This window comes from Leuresthes tenuis, unplaced genomic scaffold, assembly GCF_036924035.1.
Source record: "Leuresthes tenuis unplaced genomic scaffold, fLeuTen1.0.hap1 SCAF_22, whole genome shotgun sequence".
Lineage (NCBI taxonomy): Eukaryota > Metazoa > Chordata > Actinopteri > Atheriniformes > Atherinopsidae > Leuresthes > Leuresthes tenuis.
Window position 1 is genome coordinate 7,981,898 of NW_027325376.1, and position 13,593 is coordinate 7,995,490.

The 13,593-nt window shown below is 40.1% G+C and overlaps 1 protein-coding gene across 3 annotated transcripts in view; it reads right to left on the reverse strand.

Moving 5' to 3' along the window:
- Positions 1-399: 399 nt before the first annotated feature.
- elavl2 (ELAV like neuron-specific RNA binding protein 2) overlaps positions 400-13,593 on the reverse strand; it is a 28,838-nt gene continuing 15,644 nt past the window's right edge. For 2 of the 3 annotated variants that reach the window (XM_072376598.1, XM_072376597.1), the window contains exons 4-8: positions 9,154-9,257; positions 5,948-6,101; positions 4,159-4,384; positions 3,443-3,481; positions 400-2,094 (exon numbers count right to left, since the gene is read on the reverse strand). In XM_072376598.1, coding sequence (XP_072232699.1) covers positions 1,764-2,094; positions 3,443-3,481; positions 4,159-4,384; positions 5,948-6,101; positions 9,154-9,257 — 854 coding nt within the window. In that variant the 3' untranslated portion in view covers positions 400-1,763. The remainder of the gene's footprint in view (positions 2,095-3,442; positions 3,482-4,158; positions 4,385-5,947; positions 6,102-9,153; positions 9,258-13,593) is intronic. The other variant, XM_072376599.1, reaches the window with a different exon arrangement.

Sequence of the window (13,593 nt, forward strand, 5' to 3'; positions counted from 1 at the left end):
TTACCATTGTTTAATGCAACTGCTTCACTGTCCTTCCCCAAAGAGAATAAAGCAATATACACCTTTTTTTTACGATTTTAAAGACAGGTTATATGCATTACGTATATATATGAGTATGAAAAAAGTAAAGTAGTTCAAAACTGTGGTTTATATCCATTCTTTACCACATAAATATATTTATCTATAATGTTTATATATAAAAAAACAAAAACAAAAACCAAATGTCTATAGTTTAATACCTTTGTTTTTTTTTTGTTTTTTTTTATTTAGTTTTTTCAAACGAAGCAAGACTATCTACAGACCAAACCACCAACAAATTTGATGCACTGTAATGCGAGTCCATAGGACGACAAATCAAGTATTTCAACTGAGGATAAACCAAAAAAGGTTAATATAAAAGAAAAAGAAAATACCTTACATACTCCATGAAAAGAGCTTAAATTAAAACAAATAATATCACACTTTCCAATGAAGTCCAAACTATGACCAAAAGAAGTCTGCCAAATACTCAACGTAAAAAAGGACTTATTTACACAGCTCAAAGCTCGGGAGTCATCTGATTCTTCAGACTTTTTTTTTGTAATTTCTTTCTTTTTTTTCTTTTTTTTTTTTTTTTTTTTTTAAATGCGGCTGCCTTCATCGGCTCGTCCTCAATCTTTCATACAAAGTATGTAAAAACCCCTTATGTTTGATATCGAGACAAAATCTCTAATGATACATTGTAGGTACACCACAAACCACCACGAGCTCCATCTGAAGGGATTCCTTGAGGCAGAACTGATTCCTAATCCCTCGTTTACCTTTTAAGATCTCTCCTTGTTGTAATTTTGCATGCACTTTTTTGCAAATAAATTTTTTATTTTTGTCCGTTTCCAAAATCTAAATCGGAAAGCGAGTTGCTACTCGAACAGACGACCGGGATGACTGAGGACCCACAGATGATTTACAAATGAAACCAGCGACGTCACTGATTCTAGAATCTAAAGATAATACAAAGATCTCAAAAGGTATCTTTTACATCATAAATCTCTCCAGAAATGTCGACCACTGCAAACTTTCTTGTAAAGTTCAAAAGCTCACAAGGTGTCATATGAAGATATTTCTCAAAGTATCCAAGTCAAAATATTTTGTTCCAGGTCCAGTAAAAAGTTTCTCCAAATTTTTCTTTTTATAAAAATAGATGCTTTTTAAACCCACATCAAAGAGGTTCTTAGCTCTTTGGCAAGGTACTGCTTTAAGAATTTTTTTTGTCTTTTTATCCGTTAAATTTACAATAAGCAACATTATGCAGCCAACCGATAACCAACTCATATTACAAGAAACTGGCAAAAATCAACAAACCAAAAAACAGCTCAAAGTAAGTACTCGCTAATCACTCAAGGCATAACGCACCTATGGCAAATCAGGACACAGAAGTACAAAGAAAGATCACAACACATAACCGTACAAGACTTACTGCTTCAAAGCAATGTGCAACAAAATGACAAAACCTATAGGAAAGTTTCTGGTGGTCCATCTGTAAAAACAGCAAGAGATTAAACATGGCAGGTGCTCAAACCTGCGGGATTTTTTCAGTTTTAAACGATACTGAGAAGATTCAAAGCGTAGCAATGGAGGAAAAAGAAAAAAGAAAAAAAAAAGACCACATTGTTGGACGCTAAATATTGATTACAAAGCTGTTTTTACTAATGTAGAAAGTTACGGTCAATTCGCTTCCATTTTCCATTTTCTGGTGAGTTTTCTAGAAACAATCGCAGTGGGTTTTAGGCTTTGTGTGTTTTGTTGGTTTTGAATGAGACTTGCAGAACTCTGTCCCCGAGGCGGTATCCATTCAGGCTCGCGATGGCCACAGCTGCCTCGTCGTAATTAGTCATGGTGACAAAACCAAATCCTTTGCACTTGTTTGTGTTGAAGTCGCGAATAACCTTGACATTTGTGACGGCTCCAAACGGCCCGAACATCTGCCAAAGGATGCTTTCGTCTGCATCTGGAGCCAGGTTGTAGACAAAGATACACCAGCCAGTGCCCGCATGCCCCGGGATGTTGATGCCAGCCAAACTGGTCACCCCGTCAATGGCCATGGGGGAGAACCTGCTGTAATACACAAAGAGGAACATGGTTCAAAGCAAAAGCCAAAACGAGCAGAAGCCGGGCCTCTTTACAAGACCAACTCGGGCCAACCAGCTTCATAAAATCTGACGGGTCTCTACGGGGATCAGGTGCAGCCATGCTATCCTGAGACAGCAATCACAGCGCTGGCACCACCCTTTCAGCTCAGGAACTACGTTAATAACCATCATATGATCAAGGTATTCTTTTCCTACGTTACGTTAGAAAGCCAACTTAGTTACAGGTACATCTAAGAAGTGCAGTTCACATGAAAACAAGCAGCTTGATCACCTTCTTAGAAACTCACTGTTTTGAGTCTACAAAACGGCGTATAATAATTTCCTCCAACTTAGGAAAGGGACGTCATCATGACCAATACAGACCACGCTACTGTGTTGGTCAGAGGCACAGAGGAGCCCTGGCCACCGGTGAATATGGCTTTGCAGTTTTAAGAAACAAAACTCAGAGCACTTGGAAAGCCTATGAATTATTGCAGCAGGTGTCACATACGATTAGCTGCTCCAGTTGGCCTCTCAGGGAACATCCACCATGACAGGTGTGCTCCAGCATCAAGGACACGGAGAGATTTGGCGACAAAGACATCCGCCAACAAGCAAGGCAGAAGAGAAGCCACAATTGTGCCGTTGCTGGACTTCACTCACAGAAGACAAAACTAAACTTAAAATCAGCTCTCTGGCAAATCCTGAAAGACGTCTGATGCAACCAAGTCTAATATAGGACAGACCTGTCCATAATAGATCAAGGTAAGGGAAAAAAGGTGCTCAAAATACAAGGATGCAATTTTGTGCAATAGCAAGTAAGATTGTAAAGTCCTGTCCTTTGAGATGTAGGCAGTGCTTTAATCTCTGAATCCCACTGTGTCACTGCCATGTATGTTATAGTTAGGATGAGCTGACTGTAGCACATTCAAGTCCCACCGGAGTAAAAACATTGCTAGGATTTTTATTTTTAAACCAAAACTGTGCTCACAGCTGTACATAAAGTTTCAATGAGTATTGCTTTGGCATCAATTAGCTGATAAATAAGTCCTCTTTAGACTACAGTCCTGGGTCTCCTGCAGCCGTTCTGCATCTCCCGGCATCACTAAAACAACACGATTCCCTCTCTCCAACTGAAGTCTATGCACACTGTTCGTAGTATTGCATGCAAAGGGAAGCATTTTCTTTGATAAGCAGCGTCTTTTTGAATCTGTGCAGCTTTAACTACCTACGCAACGGTGAAATGGGAAAATACTCCATCAGCTCTCTTGTGTTAAATTCCCTCAGGATCAATTAAAGCAGATTATGAAATTTTAAAAAGGAAATCTGCTTACCTTTTGACTCCGTAAGCCATGTTCAGCAGATTGTCCAACCTTCAAAAAACAAATAAAGGCACACATCAGTTTCATTAGAAATAAGCCCGTTTGGAGGCTGATGCATTGTGAACGAATGACAAATGAATGATAGAATTAAAGTCTGTTAAACTAAAGTGAATCCCAAGACTATCGTGACCTTTATTAACCTTTTGACTTGTTTTCCAATAATCAACCCACACAGTGCAGCCAACAGGAGGCTTTGAGTTCATGCTGAAAACCTACGAACAGCTGATACTGTTGCTGTGTTATAATGAAAAGTACATTTCCATCTACAGACTTCACAAATCACTGATCAATACAGAGCACCAAAAACTACATTTATGGATTCTTTAGCACGTCTCATTCCAGCTGAAAAAGATTGTGGCAGAGCACTGAACAGATCTACCAGTGCTCGTATCACTTGGATTTTCAGTCTATTCAAACGATGGTGTCGTAGGCCTACATCTGCAACAGGAGGAACACAGCAAAGATAAGAATGTGAATATCGGAATTAATTATTGTGTCCAGAGTATTGATGAGCTCCAACACAGAATACTTTCAGTATACCGCTGAGAAACTATTTAAATGCTAATTCTTTTAAAAGCCTCAGAGAATCTGCTTGCCTTGCACTTTTAACTATGCTGGGATGTGATCAGGTTTTTTTTTTTTTTCCTTTTTTGGTGTGCCCCTTTTACCTGAAGCGCTGTGCCTGCTGTGCGAGGGGTCCTGGGTACCTTCGATTGGGTGACTGGTACAGCTGGGACAGCAATGCCTGGCTGGTCTTCTGGCTCGGGTTGTTCGCAAACTTGACCGTAATGGGTTCAGTGGCACCAGGCGGCTTCTGACAGTTCAGACCTTTGATGGCCTCCTCAGCCTCAACTCGCCGGTCAAAACGAATGAAGCCGACCCCCCTGGAAACGCCTGAGGAGAGCACATTGACATTTGTCTTACAGCGAGCTTCTTTAAGCCAAGAAAGAAAACAAACATTTGAAGGGTAAACTATGATTTTTATACATACAGACACATTGAATAATAGCCATTGTTTTTCTGCGATATGGTTGGTTCTTTAGCTTCTTTTGCTCAGCCCTTGTGAGCACAACACAAACTATAAAGAGTAGAAATGCAGAGCTCTGAAGCTGCATTATAATGCAATACTGGGTAATTTTTAAAAATTCTGGATCCAATTTCTGACTTTGCTACAGCGAGTTTTGTATAAACATCTGATACAGAAATAGCTTTTTATGCATTTCTCAGATGAGCCACGGAACTGAGAATTTCACACACACCAAGACACAGACTTTAGAAACAGCCCAAATCAACACTACAGACATGCAGAAACAGGACAAACACTGGAGAAAAAAATGATTGGTCACTCGTGCAGGCGGCAGACCGACTCCAGGAGACGGCAACATGCACAGGTTTCTCAAAACAGCAATAATAGAACATTTAAAGATTTCTAGAAAATAAACTGCACGTTAATTAGTTTACAAGCCAATATAAGCAAGTTACAACACGTCTGCCATTTTTAAGAAATATCTAAGAATCCAGTTCATACAGCTTCTGGTTTCTATGACTGAGGCTTCAAATAATTCAACATTATGAATATTTAAAGCCGATTCCTTGAGCTCATTTACCTCTTGCTGCCCTCTTGGGGCACCAACACATGTAATTTGTCTCCCGGTCTTGTTTATTCTAGCATATCTGTGCCATGTCAAAAAAGTAGTCCACTCCTTTAGTCTTTCGTGAACACTTTACTGCCCATTTTAGTATTAATTCCCTGTTAAACACTTTTCTCTCCCTCTCACTGCGCTTTTGCATCAGGATGCATTCGAGTACTTGCAATAATTGATTTGAAGGCCATTTCAATGATCGGGCTCGTGTGAAATAACAGGTTAGAATCCTGGTTGGGTTTTTGGTGACTGCAGGTTGTTGGATTAATACTGAAGTGAAACGAAAAGAGAATTCTCCAGGAATGTGTGCTTTTTGTTTCAAATATTAAAAATTCCCACAATGCCTGCCAGAATGATTACATGTTTCAGCAGCACATAGCCATTGGGAAATGTTGGTGAGAGATTCCGTTTAGTGTTGCGCTGGGCTCGGCTTCCACTCGACAGCTGAAGAATAGAAAATGTAACTGTTCCAAATGCATTTCATTTCTTGACGTAAAACAGGCATCACATGTACACCTTGGGGACGGAAAGAGAAAAAGGGGCGAAAAGCAAGTGCCAGCAGAGAGGAGACTGAAGGGAAAGAAATTATGAAGCACTGAGTCCTGCTACTTTGCACCCATTTTCATATTCCATCAATGCATATTTATAAACACCTCGAGTGGAAAATTGCATTTTGGGAGCCTCACACCACCACCTCTGATGCATTTCTCAGCCCTGGCTGTGACATTTTGTTCTCCAGTCCCAAGGGAAAGGAGGGGAGGGTGAAAGCAAAAAAAAGGAACAAAGAGGGGGAAAGCTGTCATGTTCTACTCACCAGTCACCTGGTCCACCAGAATACGTGAGGTAATGATGCGTCCATATTGAGAGAAGAGCTGTTCCAGTTCTTTCTGCGTCATGGTTTTTGGCAAGCCGCTGACGTACAAATTTGCATCTCTGATGGAGGCGGAGCTTGGACGGGCATAAGAAACCTACAAATAGACAGTTCACATGCGCAACAGCAGGTTAGAATTCCAGCATGTGCAGTAAGGAAGTCATTACAGACTGAGCTCAGGGTAAGCTATTCATCACCTTTGATGTTACATTTGTTCAAACACAAGAGCAGAGGCTGTGACCCATTTACAGCAGAGAAGATGTAAACATGTATTTTACTTAGACATTATGCAAACCAAACACATCTGTATCTAATCTTATCTAAAGCTGGAAGCAAGGATCTCCTGTGTTAGCTCCACATGTTTAAATCCTAATTATTCTGTTTGAGCACAGCATTGTTTCAGGCAACATAAAATATGGACTCCACTCCCATGTGTTGAGACTTGAAAGGCAACTCTGCAGATTGGAGCAATTATTGACACAAATAAGTGCCTTAATAGCACTAACGTAAAAATCCATGCCAACTGCATATGTTATAGCCTGTCCAGCACATCTTAGGGCAATTAGAACTTTTAAATCTTTCAACTGAAGCAAAAGTTTTTATTTAACCCAGAGCTGTGGGATTGTAGTGTGCAATTTTAAGAGGATGAGTTGTGGAGAATAACCGATAAAGTTCTTGGTAAGAATTAAAATCAGTGTGATGTAGCTAGAAGAGGCCCTTTACACGGTCTACACCTGCGAGGTCAAACATATCTACAGTCACACAGCTAAACACCGACTGCCAAACAAACTCCACCGCCGGAACTTTTGCTAACAACGTGTTTACCGAACAGGATGAAGTGGCACATGCATTTGGAGAAAAAGCACACTGCCCTGGCTCCCCCAAAAAAAGTCCAGATGTTGTTGGGCCACCTTTCACTTATTACAATAAGCTTCTACAGTGTCACAATATTCAGTTCCAGATTTTGTTTTTGATAATCAGAAAGCTACGTAAAGTCTTCTTCTCCAGCACATCCTCAAGATTTTGAGCTATCCAGTAAAACATTCCGTGTCTCCTGAACCACTGAGTTGGTGAATCCTGACACATCATTTTGGAATATGTCTATGCTGTTGGGGAAGAAAAAAAGCAGTAGTATATTCAGGTGGTCAGGTGACCTCATATCTGAGGCAACATAATGAACAACTGAAATAACCCCAGAATTTTGTTTAAATCCACCCCAGACTAGCAGCACAGAAAACCCTTTTGTTTGGAACCTCCTCATTGTGCTTCATTAGAACTGTAGGCATAATCTTTAACAGTCAAACAGTGGTGCACAGCTATTATGTTATGAATATTTGTCTTTTCCACGTTCACACTGCAGGTCTTAATGCTCAATTCTGATTTTTGGCTGAGATCTAATCTCTTATAATTTAAATGCGACCGCCATCAGACGCAGATGCAGAACGCCGTGTTTCCAAAAGTATGAATGATACACATCAGCGTGTGAATCAATCCTGAAGAAGTTGTGCAATCAGAGCTGACTACACTATTCAAACTGCACATAAAACAGACCGACATGAAAGAGGTGAAACAAGGTTCATCTAAGGTTAACAGCACGTTATTGGCAGTATGGTGCCATGTATTCGAGGGTTAGCGAGTGCAGCCAAGTTAGCAGCAGAGACGGAGACATTTGTATACATCATTGTATGACGCAAAGATTTGAAGGTAAAGCCAGATGTGGAATTTTGGTTAAGAGATGACCTTTGAGGTTTTATCACTGCTGGGGGGGAGTTTCAGAATGACTCGGACAGTTTGACAGGCACATTTTCTGTCCATTAGCTCAGAATTCTTAATGAGTTGAGGCATCGGGCCCATTTAGAAAGCTCTAAGAAATAAATCTAGACAACAAAATAGTAAGGCTGCCTCTAAAGTTGGGATTGCATCACCTATCTGAATAATAAATGGGCAGCATAAATACATATTTATGTATGAACATGGAGAAGTAATAACTGAAGGGGGAATACATCATTACACTCTTTGATTGTCTTAAATATTTTTTATTTATGCAGACACGTTTCCAATACGATGTGTGGAGCTCATGTGTAAAGAAATGTTTAATGACCGTTTTGTGGAGGAGAATTCGAATGAAAAAGTTCCTTCTGATGGCTCATGGTTTTTAAGACTTAACTACCAGTTACCCAAACAGCAGAGAAGCTGCATTAAATTACTGTCAGACTTGTTAAATTGTCCCCTTTCTGCAGTCTTATGCAACGACTGTCTCAAAGGCATCCTTTTTGTGCCCACACATGAGGGGGAACGCCGTTTGGTGAACGCACCTGAAAACCTGCTCTGAAGGGAAGGCTGAAAGTGATAATGAAAGCTAAAGCTTCCCGTCCACATCCAAACAGCTCTTGCATCCCCTCACCCCTGCCGCTCTCCTCACCTTCACGCTTTATTTGATGCTAATATTTGCAAAGTGTATTCCTCCATCTCACTAGGGTTTATTTGCACATCTGACAGCAGCTGGAGAACTCTGGATGTGCGATACATAAAGAAATGCTACCATGTACTTTCAGGGGCATAAACTGAGATGAAGGAACTGAGGCAGAGATGTGGAGAGAAGGATGTGCTTTGCCTAATTCATGGAAATTAAGTGACGTGACTCATAACATTTTTCACCGTCAACGTCAGCACAAAAAGTCAATCCTGCACGCAGAAATAATCAAGAAGGGAGCTTACTAATTTGGTACTATTCAAACAAGTTTTCCAATTAAAAAAATAAAAAAGAATTCTCTTACCCGCCGCCCCCCCGTCTGACATGAGGGTTAGTATCATGTAAAACCTTCACCATCCACAAATACTGCAGAACTATATGAAGCAAATTAGTTTTCCACCAGCACATTGAGCTCTACATTGTCTGATGAATGTTAATGGCAGCCACGTCCCTGTAAAGGCATACAGCAGAGCCACAGCACATGCAACCATAGAAACAGTTCTGCTCTACTTGAGGCCCCGGCAAAGCTGCCTGTGCCCAGATTAACAATAGGCTCCCTTTCCATCCCACTTTGCTCCAGCCTTATTATGCTTCAACTCCAGCCAAGAGAGCTAGACATCAACAGCATACGTTTGAGCTTTGCAACCTGTGATATGGAAACAAGAGGACATCTTACCTTGATGGTTTTGGTCTGAAGTCTCAGGCCATTTAAGGTATTGATGGCCTTCTCTGCATCTTTCGGATCAACATAATTCACAAATCCATAGCCTAGGCTCTGCCCTGCAGTCATAAGACAAAAAAAAAAAAAGTTAAAACTAGAAGCTTAAAAAGGCCAAATACAAAAACTGACACTACAACCTAATATGGATAATGACCAAGTGTGTTGAATCTTTGAATGAAATGAACACCAATTTATTTTGCTAATAAACAGCAAGAAGTGAGTAGTAAAGACAAAGATTGATCACTTATTGCCAGAGCAAACAGGTCAGAAGTCCGTTTTCAACAAATATCCATTTGCATTACAACCCATGGAAGTTCTCAAACTAGCTCTTAGACTAACAGGATTTAAATTATAAATGACAAGCAACTGCTCTGCTGTCACACCAACTCATCTATGATACATCGAGGTAGCCGAGACTTGATGCATTCCCCTCCCTGTGCAGTTTATCTCTATAATGCACAATAGATTGACACCCACTCTCTGTGCACGGAGGCAATTCAATTTCTTCCACCCACAGTCCTGGGTTTCTCCACAGCTGGTCAAGTTCATCAGCTCGAGCAGTAGAATCGATAACATGTATACTGAAACCTTATCTAACAAGGAGAATAAGTTCATATAAACCCGAATATAAGGCTTTGGACTCCATCACAACATATCTGAAACCACAGGAAAGCGCCCATCCACCCTGCTGATCATCACATTGTAGATTTCTTTGAGCTTAGTCCTCCTTTATGGACACTTCCACCTCTATTCTACTTTTTCCTCATGTCCGACGCCAACTAAACAAAACAAACAAAAGTATTGCTGTATAGAAGTTAAGATTTAACGCATATGTTATTCTAGGCATTAGCTATGTACCTTTACAACATTTAATTTAAAACGCCTCTTTGCAACGCCCCAAAAAAGAAAACTTCAGTCTAAACTTTTCTGAATGTTTTGGCTGTTGTTCATTAGTGATAAAAGGGCCAAATGTGGTCTCCCTTGCTTTATCTGCCAAATGTAAGTCTGGCAGATAAAGCAAGGGGGTGGGGTGTGTGTGTTGGGGTGCCCACCAGTCAGGTGGGAGGCAAAGTTCTATAAAAGCATTTTTTCCTGTATTCCAGCAGGGATAGACGACTCTCATCCCTGCTGTGACAATGAACCAAACCAGATCATCACACCATCCAATGTTTCCAACATAACTCATTGATCTATTCTTATTAGTTTCTTTAAAGTTATGCTAAAGATGAGTGCATGCTTATTAGTGTAGGTCTATACCTTCAACTATGGCATAAATTCTTTGGCTCAGTAAATACTAGTTTATCTGCTATGAGCAAATAAAGTTCATATTAGATGGTAGCAATGCAATGTCATGCTGGTAGGGTCACTGCTTATGGTGCAGACATTTTCAAATGTCATAGTTTTCCATCTCAATACATGTTTTAAACCACAGAGAAAACATACCAGAACCTGCACCCTTTTCAATGAGGGTAACAGATACAGTTTACTTTCATCAAGCCTGTGCGAGGCATTTCTAACACTCCCATCCTGAAGCAGAGCGCTAACAATTAAAGCAATATTTAACTTCTGTTGTGCTCAAGCCTGTAGGACTATTTCAGGAGAATATGTACATTACAGTTTCTGACCGGCCCACACTACCTACATCTGTGCGAATAAACTCTAAATTAATAGTTAGAGTCTTGAAGCCCATTTAATCTTTAAAAGTAGTTTCTTTAGTAAAAATAGTGATTTAATATAATCGTCATTTTACTCAGATGTCAGGAATAGTTCAGAAGTAGAACAGGGAATATACAGAACTGTTTTTCATAAATTACAAAAAAAGATGAGACAGCCTGAAGCAATTGGTTTTTCTGTACAGCTTAACACACGCTATGCATCCATACTGGCTTTCCATCCTAGCACCACGAGTCACTACTCTCATGAGCTGCTCTGTGATCAAGTAAAGTTCACGAACTTAGTTTCACCTAGCACAGCAGGAACTGATATAGCCACGAGAAATGTCCCAAGCCTTTGAAATAATCTGGCAGGCACAATGCCACATGATGTACATGAGTGCACTAAGCTTTTCCTCTTGATTTCTTCCTTTCAAATGCAACATCTGCAGCATCTCCTCATAACGAACAACTTGCACATTTTTTACCCGTCTTTAAATAACAGATATGTTGAGATACACCTTCACTACGGAGCAGCACCGAGCTTTCAGTAAAATACCAGTGCTGTCCATAGTGGGAGGAAAAAGACAAAGACTAAGCTGCTTCTGCAGCAGCATCCAAAGCACGAACATTTAAAGCAAAGAGGAAGCACACGTCTCTCTGGTGATTACTCTGCATCTGATGTAGCACCAGTACACAGATGTAGGCTGGCTTAAATCCATGGCCACAGGGCCAAGTGCGAGACAAAAGCATCAGAGTCTGAAGGGGATAGGTTTTATGTAGAGCTGAAATCAAGAGCTCCATCCCTGACAAATGACTTGGAGGCTTTGAATATTAAACCAATTTTCCTAACCCAGTTCTATCCTTTAAATTAAAAAGGAATGAAGAAATTAAGAACAGCACTTTATCTGCTAAATACATAGTGGCATACTTGTTTGAAATCTTTGATTTGCAAAGCTGACCATAAATCCATCGTTGTGCATCATCAGGGATCAATACCCCTTCTGAAGGGCTGTTAATACACTTCCACATTTACTGCAACAGAATGTCTTCAAACAAGTAACCGCCAGCTGCAGATTTCACATTTCCATAAAAATAAAATGCCCTTCTTCAAATCCGATTTCTAGTGATACGAACAGACTTTGGAGTTCTCTGTAGCAGACCTCATCCAGACACTTTGCTTCAGCAAAGATGTTGGTGCAACTGTCATCCACAATTCAATCCAACAGGAGTTTGACAACAAAGGGAGCCTCTGCATTTTTCCCCCCACTCAGCAGTTCTTCTCGTCTTGTTTTGTACACTTTAAATCAACATGTCAAGTTTTTAAAAAGGTTTTCAACTTTCCAACACCCATCTATGAATCTATGTAATATAATGCACCAACGTACACAAATCTAATTATTTGTTTTATTCACCCAGGTTTATATTTTCAAAATGGACTAATGCTGCATTTTGTGCAACATGTGAAAGGAGCATAAAGATGCTTTCAGAAGGACGGAGAGACACTCGTACATCCAAAAACATTAAACATCCCAGTAGTCAACTCACTGGAAACTGTGTGAGTAAAACATTTGAAGGAAATTTAAGATCCAACAGCTCTATTGAACGTACTCGGCTCTAAATTAGTGTTGAGCTGCCCGTCTTTCCATGCTGTTATACGGAGACAATTGAATTTTTGTTAACAGCTAACATTAAATATGGTTTCAAAGTGCCAGTCTATAAATTAAGGGCATAAAGCAAATAGTTTCAGTTTCTCATTCAAACCAAACTTGGGCCATTTTCTGCATCAACAGAAGCTCTTTGTCAATCTTTTATTGGATGTGGCATCATCCTTACCGTATATGTAAGGCCTCATAATTTCCAGTCATGGCAGACTGATTTCAAACAACTTCGTTAATTTTGTTTCCCCTTTATTGTCTGGGTAACATTTACGCTTTAATCGAATATGGAGCCTATAAAGCCGCATTTATGGTCAACCCATTTCACACATTAATGATCAAATCCATTCTTTACATGCATGGATACACAATGGCATTTTTTTCCTTCCTCACGCCTGACTTTACATTTTCTGCATGTAGACTTGATTAGAAAATTGTGTAATCAGTCAATACACGTGAGCCCCCACAACCCTCAGCTTGTGGTTGACTCTTTGCTGCAGTTATGAAATATAAAGTTTCTGACTGTGCACATGTGCAACAGAGTTGATACGATTCTCTAAAAAAAAAAAAAAAAATGTAAACTGACCTGAACACTTGACAGCATGCACAAAGAGGTTGTTGATAACTGCAAAAGACTTGTGAATAACATCAGCTACACCCAAGCTTGGTGAAATACTGATAGCAAAGAAGCCAAATGTGACTGGGCGCACATTGTGCACGCTCATTTTCGAAGAAGGCAACACTGAATTCATAGAACAAAGACAACACGTAGCAAGAGTTCTGTGTACTCCACCCTCATGATGGAAAAATCTGATGTTCCAGGTCCAAACGAAAAGGAAACATGCATTTTAGAGGCTCACATGTTGACCAATCAAGCTGCCAGATAAAGGCAGGTAATCTCATCAGAAAAGTCATGGAGACTGCAGCAGCCTCAGTCATGTCATGTCATACAGTGCGAGTTTGAGTCTCTGAAAGCATGACTTGAGCTCATTTTGCACTTTGTCCACAGCCCAAATATAAAGGGATGGATCGCTCCCTCTGAGCCTTTATGGAAATTCCATGTTGCCAATAGTAAAAAATATTAT